The sequence below is a fragment of the Opisthorchis viverrini genome (assembly GCF_000715545.1).
Source record: "Opisthorchis viverrini unplaced genomic scaffold opera_v5_279, whole genome shotgun sequence".
NCBI classification, from domain to species: domain Eukaryota; kingdom Metazoa; phylum Platyhelminthes; class Trematoda; order Opisthorchiida; family Opisthorchiidae; genus Opisthorchis; species Opisthorchis viverrini.
Genome location: NW_008751940.1, coordinates 315,521 through 331,742, shown reverse-complemented (window position 1 = coordinate 331,742; position 16,222 = coordinate 315,521). Strand labels below are relative to the sequence as shown.

Genomic DNA, 16,222 nt, shown 5'->3' with positions numbered 1-16,222 from the left:
CCAGTCATACGTATTTAACGACGTGTGCTAAGCCTATTTGATTTTTAGAGCACTGGAATGTTCATCACTGACAAAAAACTTCCTCTTAGAACTTACGTCATAATTTTTCGCGTACAGCCCGTCACACCGACACACGGGACAACCATCGTGACCTGCGCTTGAACCAGTGGACCAGGTGTAGATGCAACCATAGCAAAACCTGTGTTCGTTTTTACACTGGTATGGTTCTTTAAGGACCGAGTAGCTGAAATAGAAGTACATAGCACTGGTGAAGACGAGGGCATGTGTGGGACAGACCTACTATTTATGTATCCAAATGGTTTATATAGTGATCGGATTCAAACGCGTTTAGAAGAATTTATCCGAACACTCGGTAAACCGTACACACTACAATAAACGTCGAAACCCCCTGGTGTACTAGACTATTCACTGGAGATTTGCACACAGGCCACTCGACAATTGCACCAATGTGATGCCAAGTGGCATATATGTATGGTGAGGTGGAGCAGTATCCACTTTACTGTCGCTCCTCGCTGAACGGTAGCTGCAGTCTAGTCATGTCAGAAAATATGACTTCAGGGTGCAGGCATTCAGGCACACTGAAGTGCCCCCTTTTTCGTGCAACAAACTAACCCAATTGAAGTTATTATGGTTTGCCTTGCCTTGCCACCTTAAGCAGTTTTCAATGATGGAATTACCAGAAACCGGTCAGACATTCGCCAGCTGCGCGTAACTGCATCAAGCAGTCACTAGCTGCTTAACATTCCAACGTGAACAGAAGCTTAGAAGACAAAAATAAGTTAAACGATAATTCATCCTTACAAAATTTCGGCGTGAATATCCAATTCCCACTTTTCCTGTCTGAGCAGTTTCTGTTCGAAGGGAATAAATGAGACCTTCCCTAAGAAAAGGAGCATTCCCATGATGGTCTATTGCAAACACTCCCTCAGACTTCTGTGGGATATAATCTCCGGATCTAATCTTCTCACTTTCTTGGACAAAACATGAATTCGTAACTCGATGACCAAGTGTATCTCTGAGAAAATCGTAGCTCAATGATCTACAGCGTGACACAGAAATAAACTCTTTCAGAACTGGAATAATGAAATTTTAGGACGCACCATCGTTTCCTACACTGATGGAATACCGGTTCAATTAGCCAAACCCCCAAGCTACAAAGCTTAAGACTCGGCTGGAATTCCATCTTCTCGATCCCACTTATTCGACTCCTTGAGTAGTTCACATGTAATCATGTTATGGGTAGTTGTTTATCTGACAGCTGCTTGCAGTAATAAGGGAGACGAAAGGAACATCGACAGCAACACGCCATTGGTAAAAATGACTCCAATGTGCCAAACCACAATATCCTAGTGAACAGAGCCTGGAAAGGAGTTTTGAGAGCAGAAACCCTTGAAAAAACATCCGACTGGCACGAAATGAATAAACACACGGGTTCATTTAGTGCCACCGCACTTGCACTTTTTTTCTCATCCTGAACAATGTAGGTAGAAATATTTTTTAGCTTAAAGATATATCTAGTAGGTATTTTGCAACGGCGACTTCGAACGATAATGCGGCACTGCCAGAAAGCTGTCGAGCGGTCGATTTCAGCGTCATATAAACGGGTGTGGGGCTTTCACTTAGGAGTCCGAGTTGTGAGTTCGGACAGTGCTGCAGAAGGCCTTCAAATAAGCACTCAAATGAGGTAACCAAACAAATATAAGTTCCATTTCCCGTAGAAAACTGTAGTCCAATTCCACATACTAGTAGTCAACGGCCTATTTGTATTTTCTGGCGAATAGTACATGTACAGTTATTTAGGACATTTGTTGAATAAATTTGTCGGTGCCTGTAGATCATAACAATTTTTTATCGATGGGCACGGTTGGTCCCCTTCAGTTGATGTAGAATCAAGCAGATAATTGATCTTCCATCCTCATGTGAATGGACCAGGTAGGAGTAAGGTTACCACTGTGGAATTCACCCAACAGAATCAAGTAAAAATTCAAAAGTACAAGACAGTGGTTTCATGATTGATGTAATCATCCTTGACGGGGATTGCGACCTTGAAACAGCTCAAATAGAGAATGGCCAGTCTAGCCTTGGACTCAAGAGGGTTGATCAGTGATGCGCAAGGCTTGTTTCTTCTGCGGAGGATTCATATTGTATTGCAATTTATGTGGTGTGTAAGTTCGAGTGAGTTTGTATCCCAGGAACATACCTGCCTCCAGTTGCCGGATAGTTCTCATGGTCATTGGGATGTCCAGTCCAGCGCATCTTGTTTCTTAATCCGACTTCAACTACCATGTTTTACCCTTTACAAAAACATTCGCCAGGCATTAACTGGAGTAAGATCACTGCGATTAAGTTCTCATATTGGGCGTTGCGTATTGCTGAGGAACCGCTTGTCTAGTAGGTCTACCTTACTTTGCAGCGAATTCCAATAGTTTTCATTCGGTCGTTACGTCACTCCGCGGTCGTGCAGTACCGTCTGATGAGTGCCGAACAGAAGCATTCCGACCAAATGGAAGTTATCCTCAGCCAGACTTGTTGCAATGATTTACTCAGCAAGGTAGGTTCTCATCTTCTGCTGTGACTCCGCTTAAGCAGGATAGGTTATCGAAAAAATCATGATTATTTGACCACTGTTTCTAAGCTTATAATTGGCGATTGGTAAGACAGGAAGGCGGACTACCAGCAGTTAATACCACTTTTCAGAACCTTAAAAATTGATGAAATTCTTCCATCAAACCAAGTATGGTACGACTACCTCACCGTAATAAAAGGTTTTACTTAGATGAAGCTTACGATAAAACCGGAAACAGGTACACGCCAGTCACAGCCCACAGGTTCGCTATCCTGTGTTTGCTATTTTTGTGCTACCTTTATGAGATCGATAGCCCGTAACTGAAAAGACATCCTTGAAGAGCTGAGAATCAAAGTCATGCTTCCCTGAAGATTTACGTCTTGATTCAAACGGGAGTATGCAGTTCAAAGTCACCTATGGCGACTTCGTTTTTTTGACCTGAAATAGAGTCATATAGTCTCATCTTATTTCTAATTTCTGCTTCTGGGTTCTTGGCCGCCGTATAGTGTGATGTTGAAGCTTATTGAAGCCAGTTAGAAAAATGACGGAGTTTAGTATCCCGTGATTACATTTTCGACCAGCCAACATCAAACTACAACAAGTATTTGATACAACAAATCTGATACAGGCAATTGCGGTCATGCTACAAAGAGAGCCTACCAGAACCCAATATTCAAATCATGAATTGCATTGCAGAAGAAATATGATGGCTGCACGACACATATCTTGTCTAAGTGTCTAACTAGCTTATCTAACTCGTCTGAGTTCACTCCTACCGGATAATCGGTTTTGTTGACTCTGTGGTATCCTGTAATCCGCGCTCATCAAATACGTGACTGTCTAGACTGACCGACCCTAGATTTACGACTGCAACCGGTGGATATCCACCCTAAAAAGAGTTGTCAGCGCAATAATCAAACTTACAAGCGGCGAGGCAAATTTCTGAAAATCACCAGACCATTTCGGGGAGCAGAGCGGACAATAATGTTAGGGTTTAATCTGGAAAAGTTAATTCTGATCAGAATACGTGGTAACAGATGAATGGGGCTGGAATTTCAGCTTCTTCTCTGAAATGATCTCACGATCGGCCCTCCACATACGAGCACCATTCTGTTCTTGAAAAAAATGAGGATAGACGAGTTCGGCGTTGAAACCAGTTCAAACACTTCCAATACTTTATGTCAATATTGGGAATTGACAACATATAGATGAAATTAAATTGTCTTCTTGGAAGTTAAAAAAGAGCGTTTAAACCCAGTAAGAATAGCAATTTTGAGGGCCTTTTGCAAAAAGGGTTAGCTGGTTTGTTTTTAAAACACAGCAGTTTGTCCTCACTTAAAGTGATTATATTATGAACTTTGATGACTCCAATGTGCCAAACCACAATATCCTAGTGAACAGAGCCTGGAAAGGAGTTTTGAGAGCAGAAACCCTTGAAAAAACATCCGACTGGCACGAAATGAATAAACACACGGGTTCATTTAGTGCCACCGCACTTGCACTTTTTTTCTCATCCTGAACAATGTAGGTAGAAATATTTTTTAGCTTAAAGATATATCTAGTAGGTATTTTGCAACGGCGACTTCGAACGATAATGCGGCACTGCCAGAAAGCTGTCGAGCGGTCGATTTCAGCGTCATATAAACGGGTGTGGGGCTTTCACTTAGGAGTCCGAGTTGTGAGTTCGGACAGTGCTGCAGAAGGCCTTCAAATAAGCACTCAAATGAGGTAACCAAACAAATATAAGTTCCATTTCCCGTAGAAAACTGTAGTCCAATTCCACATACTAGTAGTCAACGGCCTATTTGTATTTTCTGGCGAATAGTACATGTACAGTTATTTAGGACATTTGTTGAATAAATTTGTCGGTGCCTGTAGATCATAACAATTTTTTATCGATGGGCACGGTTGGTCCCCTTCAGTTGATGTAGAATCAAGCAGATAATTGATCTTCCATCCTCATGTGAATGGACCAGGTAGGAGTAAGGTTACCACTGTGGAATTCACCCAACAGAATCAAGTAAAAATTCAAAAGTACAAGACAGTGGTTTCATGATTGATGTAATCATCCTTGACGGGGATTGCGACCTTGAAACAGCTCAAATAGAGAATGGCCAGTCTAGCCTTGGACTCAAGAGGGTTGATCAGTGATGCGCAAGGCTTGTTTCTTCTGCGGAGGATTCATATTGTATTGCAATTTATGTGGTGTGTAAGTTCGAGTGAGTTTGTATCCCAGGAACATACCTGCCTCCAGTTGCCGGATAGTTCTCATGGTCATTGGGATGTCCAGTCCAGCGCATCTTGTTTCTTAATCCGACTTCAACTACCATGTTTTACCCTTTACAAAAACATTCGCCAGGCATTAACTGGAGTAAGATCACTGCGATTAAGTTCTCATATTGGGCGTTGCGTATTGCTGAGGAACCGCTTGTCTAGTAGGTCTACCTTACTTTGCAGCGAATTCCAATAGTTTTCATTCGGTCGTTACGTCACTCCGCGGTCGTGCAGTACCGTCTGATGAGTGCCGAACAGAAGCATTCCGACCAAATGGAAGTTATCCTCAGCCAGACTTGTTGCAATGATTTACTCAGCAAGGTAGGTTCTCATCTTCTGCTGTGACTCCGCTTAAGCAGGATAGGTTATCGAAAAAATCATGATTATTTGACCACTGTTTCTAAGCTTATAATTGGCGATTGGTAAGACAGGAAGGCGGACTACCAGCAGTTAATACCACTTTTCAGAACCTTAAAAATTGATGAAATTCTTCCATCAAACCAAGTATGGTACGACTACCTCACCGTAATAAAAGGTTTTACTTAGATGAAGCTTACGATAAAACCGGAAACAGGTACACGCCAGTCACAGCCCACAGGTTCGCTATCCTGTGTTTGCTATTTTTGTGCTACCTTTATGAGATCGATAGCCCGTAACTGAAAAGACATCCTTGAAGAGCTGAGAATCAAAGTCATGCTTCCCTGAAGATTTACGTCTTGATTCAAACGGGAGTATGCAGTTCAAAGTCACCTATGGCGACTTCGTTTTTTTGACCTGAAATAGAGTCATATAGTCTCATCTTATTTCTAATTTCTGCTTCTGGGTTCTTGGCCGCCGTATAGTGTGATGTTGAAGCTTATTGAAGCCAGTTAGAAAAATGACGGAGTTTAGTATCCCGTGATTACATTTTCGACCAGCCAACATCAAACTACAACAAGTATTTGATACAACAAATCTGATACAGGCAATTGCGGTCATGCTACAAAGAGAGCCTACCAGAACCCAATATTCAAATCATGAATTGCATTGCAGAAGAAATATGATGGCTGCACGACACATATCTTGTCTAAGTGTCTAACTAGCTTATCTAACTCGTCTGAGTTCACTCCTACCGGATAATCGGTTTTGTTGACTCTGTGGTATCCTGTAATCCGCGCTCATCAAATACGTGACTGTCTAGACTGACCGACCCTAGATTTACGACTGCAACCGGTGGATATCCACCCTAAAAAGAGTTGTCAGCGCAATAATCAAACTTACAAGCGGCGAGGCAAATTTCTGAAAATCACCAGACCATTTCGGGGAGCAGAGCGGACAATAATGTTAGGGTTTAATCTGGAAAAGTTAATTCTGATCAGAATACGTGGTAACAGATGAATGGGGCTGGAATTTCAGCTTCTTCTCTGAAATGATCTCACGATCGGCCCTCCACATACGAGCACCATTCTGTTCTTGAAAAAAATGAGGATAGACGAGTTCGGCGTTGAAACCAGTTCAAACACTTCCAATACTTTATGTCAATATTGGGAATTGACAACATATAGATGAAATTAAATTGTCTTCTTGGAAGTTAAAAAAGAGCGTTTAAACCCAGTAAGAATAGCAATTTTGAGGGCCTTTTGCAAAAAGGGTTAGCTGGTTTGTTTTTAAAACACAGCAGTTTGTCCTCACTTAAAGTGATTATATTATGAACTTTGAAAACTGTTACGGTTCGGTCACGCAGCGAGCAAACAATATGATATCCGGATTGTGGCAATACTCTATCCCCAGCTATGTTGCTTGATCCAGACTCCTAGCACGGCGGATAGTAAGAAGACGAAAAACTCGGACACAAAACTTTAATGATCCGAAAACACGCGATCAAAAGGCGATGCCCCGAGCTTCCGAACCCAAGTTAGTAAAAAGATGGTATCGTTTAAGTAAGTGGTCGAATTTAAATTTCTTGGAATATCAATGGGCCATTGATTTATTCATAGTTTGACCTTGAAGATGCCGGAAGTTCGCTAGCACACATAAAAATACAGAGTTTTTTTTGGGGGGGGGATATTGATATCCCCAACAAAAACAGCTTTAATGTTTCCGATGGTTTGCTGTTTCTGCTTTCGGTCTAGCCAGCCTAGTGATGTACAGAGGGTCCTTCCATCTTCACTGAAACGAGTTAACTCTTGCCTTCAAGGGCTTTCTGTAGCTACAGGACTTTCACCTTAACGGGAGACGTGATTTTGCCTGGCTCGAATATTTGACTACATGTGAATTGACCCTCAATGATTCTCTGGTTTTTCCAGTGATTCACCCGAAATATCCCACCACCAATTTATCGCTAGAAGCAGATGGACTAATGATGGGATTTCCAACTGAGAGACGATGGTCGAAAACCACAGCAAGAAAATGGGATTTGGGCAGCTAATATGCCAGAATACAATGGACCAGGTATATGGTGATGCTACGATAAGACCCGCCCATGACTGTTGTCACTGACAACTTGGATGATGTAAGATGGGAGAAAGAGAAGGACTTGAAAATCTGTTTTCATGACCCAGATAAGAGAAAAGCAAGGAGACTAGTGTGGTAGGTGACGACTTAGCGGGTACCACGAGTACCAAGTCCAAGCCTACCGTAACTCAGCTGTTCAATTTCGTCAGTCAAACTTTATTCTAAAGCTAACCACTTATCATTGCATTGTAAAAGGTTGCTACCATAAAGACGAAAAGAGCCTGATCAATATTGGCTAAGGGCTTTACTTCTAAACACATTCGTGACCTTTTACCTTTTTAAACAACCTACTGCCAACGTTAGTGAACATCGTGCACTGCTGCACCACTACCAGCCTCTGTACCAATTACACAGTTCAGTTTCGTAAGTGATTTGCACCCTTGTTTTAATCCAATATCCAGAAGTGAAAAAGATGGGTTTCGATAACTATCAAACGTGGACACATAACAGAAACAAGTGAAAAAAGCAGCCAGAGTCAGTGTGAATGGCCATAGAAGTGCCTATAATGAACTGATTCAAGCACCTCACCTTCACAATAGGGTACGGTGGAGAACATATAGTTCCATAAACCAATATGCTTGAAATCTTTGTAAAAACCGCCCCAATAGGAGCACACTGTAAATCGACAAGTCTGGTTGCCCATCACATTTTAAGACCCCCAGGAGGAGATCTCTTTCGGCTCGTCCCGTTGATTTTCACTTCATAGAGAAGGACTGTGTAAGGACCGCAGATTCTCCATATTACTGAATCTTGGAAACCGACGTTTGACATGGTATTCAATAACTAACACCTATAAATCCCGATGGTTTTGCGTCTTCTTTCTCGCTTCGTAGTAAAATTCCGTAGTCATGGGAAACATGGAGATGAAGTTCGATTATATATGGATCTTTCCGTAACTATTACTGAGCAGCAGTATGCTTGTAGTGACTGCTCAGATGAGTGATTTTAATAGATAAGAGCTAAAACTGATCAGCTGACCGAGTGAATTAACCGGATTTATATCTGATGTAGCAAACTGTGAAAATATTTATTAGTATGTAAGTCCATAATAAATGAACTTGGACTACAGAAAACTACTGGGTGCTTCGAAACCAATGCATTTAATTTTTGCCCTACACTATACACCAAAAAGATAACGACGCACATGAAGCCGAAACCTCGTCGAAACTTGATTGGTTTTAAATTTTGGATTCATCATCTGTATTTCCCTCTCCTGTGAGAATGTGAAACCCTCTCTAGACATCCGCCTCGATCACCCCACTTCATTCACACATCCTTATTTTTACCTTTCCCAGCATGCGCCTATTCTGCATTCTTGCTGAATAAACTCTGTTCGCTTGACCTTAATCCGAATCAACAATCCTGTCGATTAACGCTTTCCAAATGTGCATGAACTGATGGTTTTGGGTGATCCTCTCGCTTACTCTTCTTGGTGTTCTATGCAGTCAAATATTCATTTTCGGGCTTAGTACTTCCTCCCCTCGTAAACTGATTACCGTTCACAATACTGCTGAGCGCCCTAGTATGTAGCTCCTCCTGTCTGTCATCTTTGCTGTACACCGTTTTTGTCATACTGTTCTGGAGACTGTTAGGATTGTCACTGTTTCGCCTAACACATCCCACTGTGGTGCAGTAGAACCTGAAGTCGACTTTGTTTTGACTAGACTACATCTCGTCTACAGCGTGAGCAAGACATGCACGGAAAATTGTCATAAAAGTTCTAATTTCTTAAAACGGTGAAATGAATACATAGGATATCAAATTTTGACCCATGTTTGTTACTAACTAAAGCGTGCAGCTTGAATTTGTCAAGGTCTCTCAGTCAGTGGTACATTGATTAATTCGACAGAAAATCAAAATGGAGACCTTTGTGTCTACTCTCCACTAACTCGGCCTATTGGTAGAGCGCTTTTCTTGTATACATGCCATAGATTAAGCAAATAGTTGGCTTAGTACAAAATGGCCGTTGTCAGATGGCTGTTATCCAATGAAGATGCGGCGGCCAGAAAAATATTTAAGGCAACCCGGAATAAATTCATTTTGGCTAACCAGCCGATCGGCGGAACGCGTAGGCATGCATTGCTACAGCATCCAAGGATCAAACCTTAACTATCAATATTTCGCTAAGTAATGAGTAACCGAATTAAATTGTCAAAATCCTGTTGTAGAACCCTTAAGCGTTCAAACGACTGCCGGGGAAGTTGCGGGTTCGGAATTCTTTGAAGTTCCATGAGGTGCGCACTGCTAATCAATATGGATGAAACAGCTCTACAGTGTATCTCGTCTTTCTGCATTGGTTAAGTTTACTTTCAGCTGGAAATCTCAATCTCTAGTGACCTAAACAAAATTATTCGCATATTATCCCAAAAAACTTCAGGCATCGCATCAGCGAAGAAGTGGTGTTCATACACTGTTTCCTCAAAATCCATTGAGAACCTAGCCTCGTTCTGTCAACGTTCTCCGAAGGAGTCGAACTTCTTTTTTATGAGTAGGATACGAATACCTGTTCACCTTCAAAATTTATAATTAAGGGAGCTTCAACAAAGATGCTCTTTTTCCACAATTGACACGATTTACAGGGGTTATGGTAATCTATTCAGGGGCTTCCGCAGTGAATTTGATTGGGTTTAATCTAGGAAAAATGGACGCATGGGTATGAATAGTCATTTTGCGTTATTCGGTGCAGATAGCAAATTCATATTTCCTGCTAATACTCGAACTTTAGGAAGAGAGTGCATATACCTGAATGTTGTATACTGGGAAAAAGTTATGTGTGATGGGCAGTCGAGGGGAAGGGAGAGTTTACATCTCGACATGCGGTCATGAGGGAATGGCTGTGAACCACCAATTTAGAGTGCTGTTAATATTAATCACAATAGTATCTCAAAACTGTATTGAGGCCGACTGTGTGACTCCAATGACAGACTTCAAAGGCATCAACTTACGGAGAATGTGGCAGGACAGGGTCACTTGCGCAAGCCAGATCATATCCTATGGGCGCGCACCTTCTGTTCACAATTTGGTACACTTAGGTTCTTGGCTGAAAGTACTGTCCCACTAACCACAAAAACAAGTCAAGCAACTTCACGTCCGTCTCATCCAACCTCTGGTGGAGGTCGAAAATTTACCGAATACCCGGATTGGTCACCATTAGTAGTTTCAGGCTGATTGATTGGTAATATGGTTTTAAATGAAACTATCACACTGTCAGATAGTTTAGGCGTAATTTTCGATCACTCGGTACACATAGTTGAGTGCTTGTCTAAACAGCATAATGAAATTAGGAAACATCTTCATTTCCTTATGGAAATCGTAAAATGATCAGGTCAGTTTCCGAGGTCACTTACTTCGTGAATTATCTCCTTGAGTTCTAATATCGATGTCATGGCAATCTTCGTAGAATTTTAGAAGAGTAGCCACAACCCACACTTAATGATGATGACGATGGTGATATTAATGATGAAAATCACAAATCTAGCGAGCGCTTCCTGGCGAAACGTCACCTATTGGAAATGACCAGAAGACCAGCTGGCCTCACACAACGATCGATGCAGGTTGGTTTCCTTAGATTTCGGTGAAAACATTGAAACTTTTTTTCAAATGAGAACAGCTGAGTAACTTCTGAGTTGAGTAATTTCTACGGTTGTATGGATGCTACATGCATTAAAACAGTATGATTTCCTACCTCCATGTATCATTAAACCTAGCACTATCAAGCACACACAGAAGTGGTTGATCTACGGGGTGCACTTACCCGATAATAGGCAATCAGTTCAAATATATGTCTGCGTTCATCTAGCAAAAATAAAAATATTATGCCGGAGGGTTTCAGTGGTCGTTTAGCCCTTCAGACAGCCACTTTGATGTCACAAGATGGATGATTCCGCGTGCGAACATACCGTATCAGCACACTCAAGGAGAAAAAGGCAGCTACACGGGCACAGAATGTGTTCGTTTATCTGCTTTGATTACTGTGCGGTTGTATCGTCCCGATTCAGAAGGTCAGACAAGTATTTATGTGATCGTAGCAGCGACAAAGCTGTTACAAATATACGAAGAAACTCAAAACTTCTAGCTGTTTTCTTTTTGACTCGTTAACCGACTGACAAGATCTACAACGCTGGACTTTTCTAGCAGGCTGTGTGGACAGCTGGGCCACCATGAAAAACGGTCTATTTGAGACTAGCCATGAAACATGTGTTGTTTTAAGATAACTTGCCTTTGATTTTTAGTGTACATATGAACTTTCTACGGGACACACAATTCAGAAGCTTGTCGAAGGCTCTTCGACAACCTGTGATCGGTTTTACCTTTCTTAGAGTTCATCAGTCCCCGAGTTTTCGTTAGACTTACGTCTGTTTTATAAAATCTATCCGCGAGATTTGAAATGTCGCAAGTAACCTAGTTTTTGTCCCATTTGACCGTGTTTGCGACAAATCATACTGTTCACTAGCACAGCACTTGGTGTTCCTAAAGGTTCGTCCATTCGTAGACTGACACAGCTCCATTGCCTTTAATAACTCGTGCTTACCTATAAAAGTCTGGTCACGAAATGAAGTTTGTTGGGTAGAAAGCAATTGGTGTCAAGTCTCACAACGACTAGTCTAACTCATGCTCACTGTTGAAAGGCCACTGAAACACTGATAAGCTGTACTTGTCAGGTTCTCATAGGAACTTACGGTTATTCTAGGTACTTGACGTTCAAAGCCGTTTTTGGTTAATTACAAGTTTTAAATTTTACAAAACATGCATGAATATCTCAAGCGAAGTTTTTCACTCTGGAAGGTGGAGTTTTTTCTGTGTCCCCACAAAATCGTCTGACAGGATATTAATTAGGTGGCAGATTGTCTACTCTTAGGGCATGTTCGAAGCGAGAAAACCAGAACTGGTGTACGATTCTTGGCTAGTCCAAAGCCTTGCTCCAGTAACGACGCCTCATCTTCGTGTTACAAGGATATTTGGTTGCGTGATAAGGTGTCTAATAAAACATTTTAATGTAATGTACCAAACACTTGTTCACTTCATGTGTGTTTGCGATAGGCGGTTATGTTCATATTTTACACACTTGTAAAGATCCTACTCCTTAATCAGGTAATTCTGGTGTCAGCACAATGCACTTGGTAGTCTACGGGACTGGTTCGGCAAAATACACCACATATGGGGAAGTGCTAAGTTGTGGGGGTGCTAAATTATGCGTCCCATATTTTAAGTTAACTAGGGGATGACGATAAACCACTTTTCTGAAGAGGACAGATATCAAGAAGGCAACAACCGGCGGTTGCAATAAACGCAGGGCTTATTGAGTTTTTGCCGTAAATTTCTGTAGAACCAAAGTATAGTCCAAGCAACATACCCACTGTCAGCTAGAAGAACATCACCTTCCATATGATTCAGAATTTACAAGCCTACCCAATAGATTTAGTTGGTATTTTCACTATGTACGGTAAAAATTCGGTCCCACATTTGTTGCAAATCACAAGAATCAATGTTAGTTTATGTTTCGGTGCTGTACGGAACTTATTGGCTTCTAACAAAGGCTGAATTCGCCAATGCTGTGTCTGCTTATAGCTGTGTAAGACATACCGAAAAATTGCAAACAGACTAACACCAGTGAAACAAATTGAAGATCTTCAAGGTGTACCATTTTTATCTGTAGTAATTAATTTTGAAAGAAACAAAGCGAAGGAGAGGTTTTTGCAAGCAGAATTAGATATAAACTGTCCCTTTCCCTGCATCACCCGTTCTCAATAGACCCATCTTCTCTTCTCCACCCCGTGATTTCATTCACTAACTTGGCTTAACTTGAGAGGGTCATGACTGCGAACAAAAGCTGATCATCGCTTACCTAAACCAGTAAGCAGCTTGAGATGACGCTTACTGTCGTTTTGCTTACCAATGAAGATTGCAATAAGCCTTTGATTCTTGTTAGACGCTACCCAGAGGGATTGGTCCTGGAATTTTCCCTAAACTTTTTATCGGGAAATCCATGTTATTCACTTCTGTGGAGTTAAAATGTCTTCCTCTCATGATAACAATGGAGTTCTGTATACCACCTTTCATTTGACCTAGTGTTTTTCACCTATCAAGAACGTAGTTAATAACAAGTGCTGATGAGCCGGAGATGACTGACTGGAGATTTCTGACTGGAAGTTTGTTAGTTTGAACCTAATCCCGGTATCTTGACCAACCCTGTCCAGGCTCGGGTTATCTAGCATTACCTTACACGTCGTAATTTCCTCATGCGACAGGACCTCCAGGCAACGAATAGCTGAAAGATCATTATTTATGTGAGTAGTGATCGTGGACATTGAGATACTGGCCTCTTAACTCTAAACCATCAATGATCTGTAAACAGCTGTCACTGTTCTACTCAGTACTCCATGGCCTCACAGTTCGTGATAGGGACAAGATGGTAACTCACTCTGCCACCTGATACATAAGTTCACCTCAACATTCTATTTATGACGGGTAAAGAAACCTCAGGGAAATCTGCTTACATTCACTTCACCAGACGAATGCACTCAGCTCTCGCAGTGAAGTAAAAGACGTGTTTAGAACCTAACAGGTAACCTAAGGTAAATCGACGTACACCTGACGTTTGCACTCCATCCCGAATAGTTTTGGTAGATCTGAATCTGTGCATCTGTGTGTATCAAACTCTTTCGAGTGTGTATGGCCTTGTACTTTTTTGCCAAACTGCTGCTGAACCGCTTGCCCCTGTCTAACTTAGAAGTTTGTATTGGGAATGTGCTAGCTCTGCGGCGTTTCTGACGGTTTTATTCAACGCCACCAAGTTCTTTTCTACCTATCACCGATATCTCCTACTCCGTTTTTGATTAGTACCTTCACCTCATCTAACAGTAATTTTTGGGTTTTGGTTCATCTAAGATTAGTGACACCCCTGTGCAAAGAAAGAGCATTAAGACAGTGCAGCTTTTTCTTTCAAAACCAGGCTGAATTCTGCCTCTTGTCCTTTATCCTACCAATGATGTTACCGTTTCGTCTCGTGTATCCCTACTCTGCAACTGCGATCCACTATTATCAAAGAATCACCCTCGACCCTCTTGGGAGAAACTCCAGATGCTAAAAATTGTGTTTCGCTCCGGTGTCCTGAACCTTTTCCTTTCAGCCTCTCATACAAATCACACTGTTGTTCCGTTACGAGTGTGCGGATTGAACTTGTACTCTTATTTTGCATATTTTCGGAAGGGAAATCATTCTACTGTCTCTCTTACTTGACGAATAGCTTCCAACCTCTCCCCAATGACCGGATAGATATTCTATTCATTCATTTTCATCTCTACTAGAACGGTAGTTAGTGAAATACACTCGTTTGCAAACAAATTTGGTTTTTCGAGAGATTCACCTGGAACCCAGCTGAGTCTCTCGTTGATGGTTTATCAAAGCAACTGAATGTGCTGCACCAGGCCGCCTCATGTTTCAGTTGGTACGGTATTCGAACTATCGCGATACAAGTATAGATGTAATACACTACTCATAAGGTTGCTGAATTATGGCTCAGATAGTTTTAAAAAAGGTGGTCTTGGTAGCCTTATTTCGCACCAGAAGGGAACTACCAGAGTTTTCCTCTTATTAGCACATATAAGTTACCCGGAACTGAAATTTCGCTTTTTGACATATCGGGAAAGCGAGTTACCATATCAATACTACCATACATTGAAAGTATCCGAATTATGGCTTATGAAAGTATGGACGAAGTCTCTTAGTTAGCAGTATTTGGGTCGATAGCTGAACCAAGAATGCAATAAATGCGTTGCTTGCGCGACTGATGACGCGCTTGTTAGGACTCCCCGGGGTGGGTGAGTGGAATTGTGATCCAAGATCAGGACACTGACATCGCCAAGGTGAACTGTCCATCATATCCGAAATCACAAAAAAGATGGACCGTTTTGGTGCATGTGTTAATATGAATGAGAGAGAACTACACAAAAAGCACTGAGCCTATAAGAACCTACCAGATAGAACACATATATTCCTCTTTTTCCCGCGCAGAAAGATAAATGAAGATGTCTTCCGGAAATCCGCCGGGACTTGTGTCCATCTTGACTGTTGGCTCAGCTGAATCAGACGTGATTTCCTCATCGTTAGTGTTCAGTGCTGAGTCCACTGGTTCCGGTCTAGGGGACCAGGTGGGTATCCTGGGTAGAATCCGAATTCGCTCCTGTCTGTCGCGAAATGAATCTGGCCTACTTAATCCTAGCAAACTTCCAGCAAGATCATTAAGACCCGGTCGAAACCGCAGGTTGTTTATACCTGCACTGGGTGGTGGACAGTCAGCATCAACAGCCGTTTCACTGTCAGCTTCTGATCTGCTGGGCATATGAGCCAGGAGATTATCCAAGAATGAGTATATTCCAATGGCCATCATTGTCTGGTGTTCGTAAAGGCGGTTTAAATCATCCATAACTCCCACGTTTCCAGATAATAAAAAAATTCAAACTGTGAATTCAATGTGTGATCCAGTGCCACCAAGATATCCGGAGCAAAAACGTTCCTTGTAACATGCGAAGCAACAAAATTCGATCTTCTTTGACCTGGCACTGGACCTTCCAGTAGCGAAAGGCTTTACCAAAACTTGGCAGAACATTGGCACGTCATTGGTTGTGCATATTTTCATTGATTTAGATGACCGGCGTGTGAGGTTTAAACGTGAAAATCGATGGGTTTCTCAGCTGGTTTTCCCTAAGGCTGAATGTGATCTACCTACACACGCGTCGCATCATCACGCATGCAAAGGTCGCCAAGTACTGACTAGACAATCGATGAGGTCCGTAAGTTGGCCACCAACTGCTCTCTTTGGTTGCTACGCGCGTTGTTAAGGCTAGCAGTAAACAGTCGCTGATTGGT

The 16,222-nt window shown here is 41.9% G+C and overlaps 1 protein-coding gene across 1 annotated transcript in view; it reads right to left on the bottom strand.

The window, feature by feature from the left end:
• The window catches only part of T265_09517 (hypothetical protein), a gene marked incomplete at both ends in the record, with an annotated part of 47,478 nt that overhangs the window by 5,283 nt on the left and 25,973 nt on the right, over positions 1–16,222 (bottom strand). Inside the window, 2 exons of the mRNA XM_009175611.1 lie at positions 97–265; positions 15,331–15,781. Coding sequence (XP_009173875.1) covers positions 97–265; positions 15,331–15,781 — 620 coding nt within the window. The remainder of the gene's footprint in view (positions 1–96; positions 266–15,330; positions 15,782–16,222) is intronic.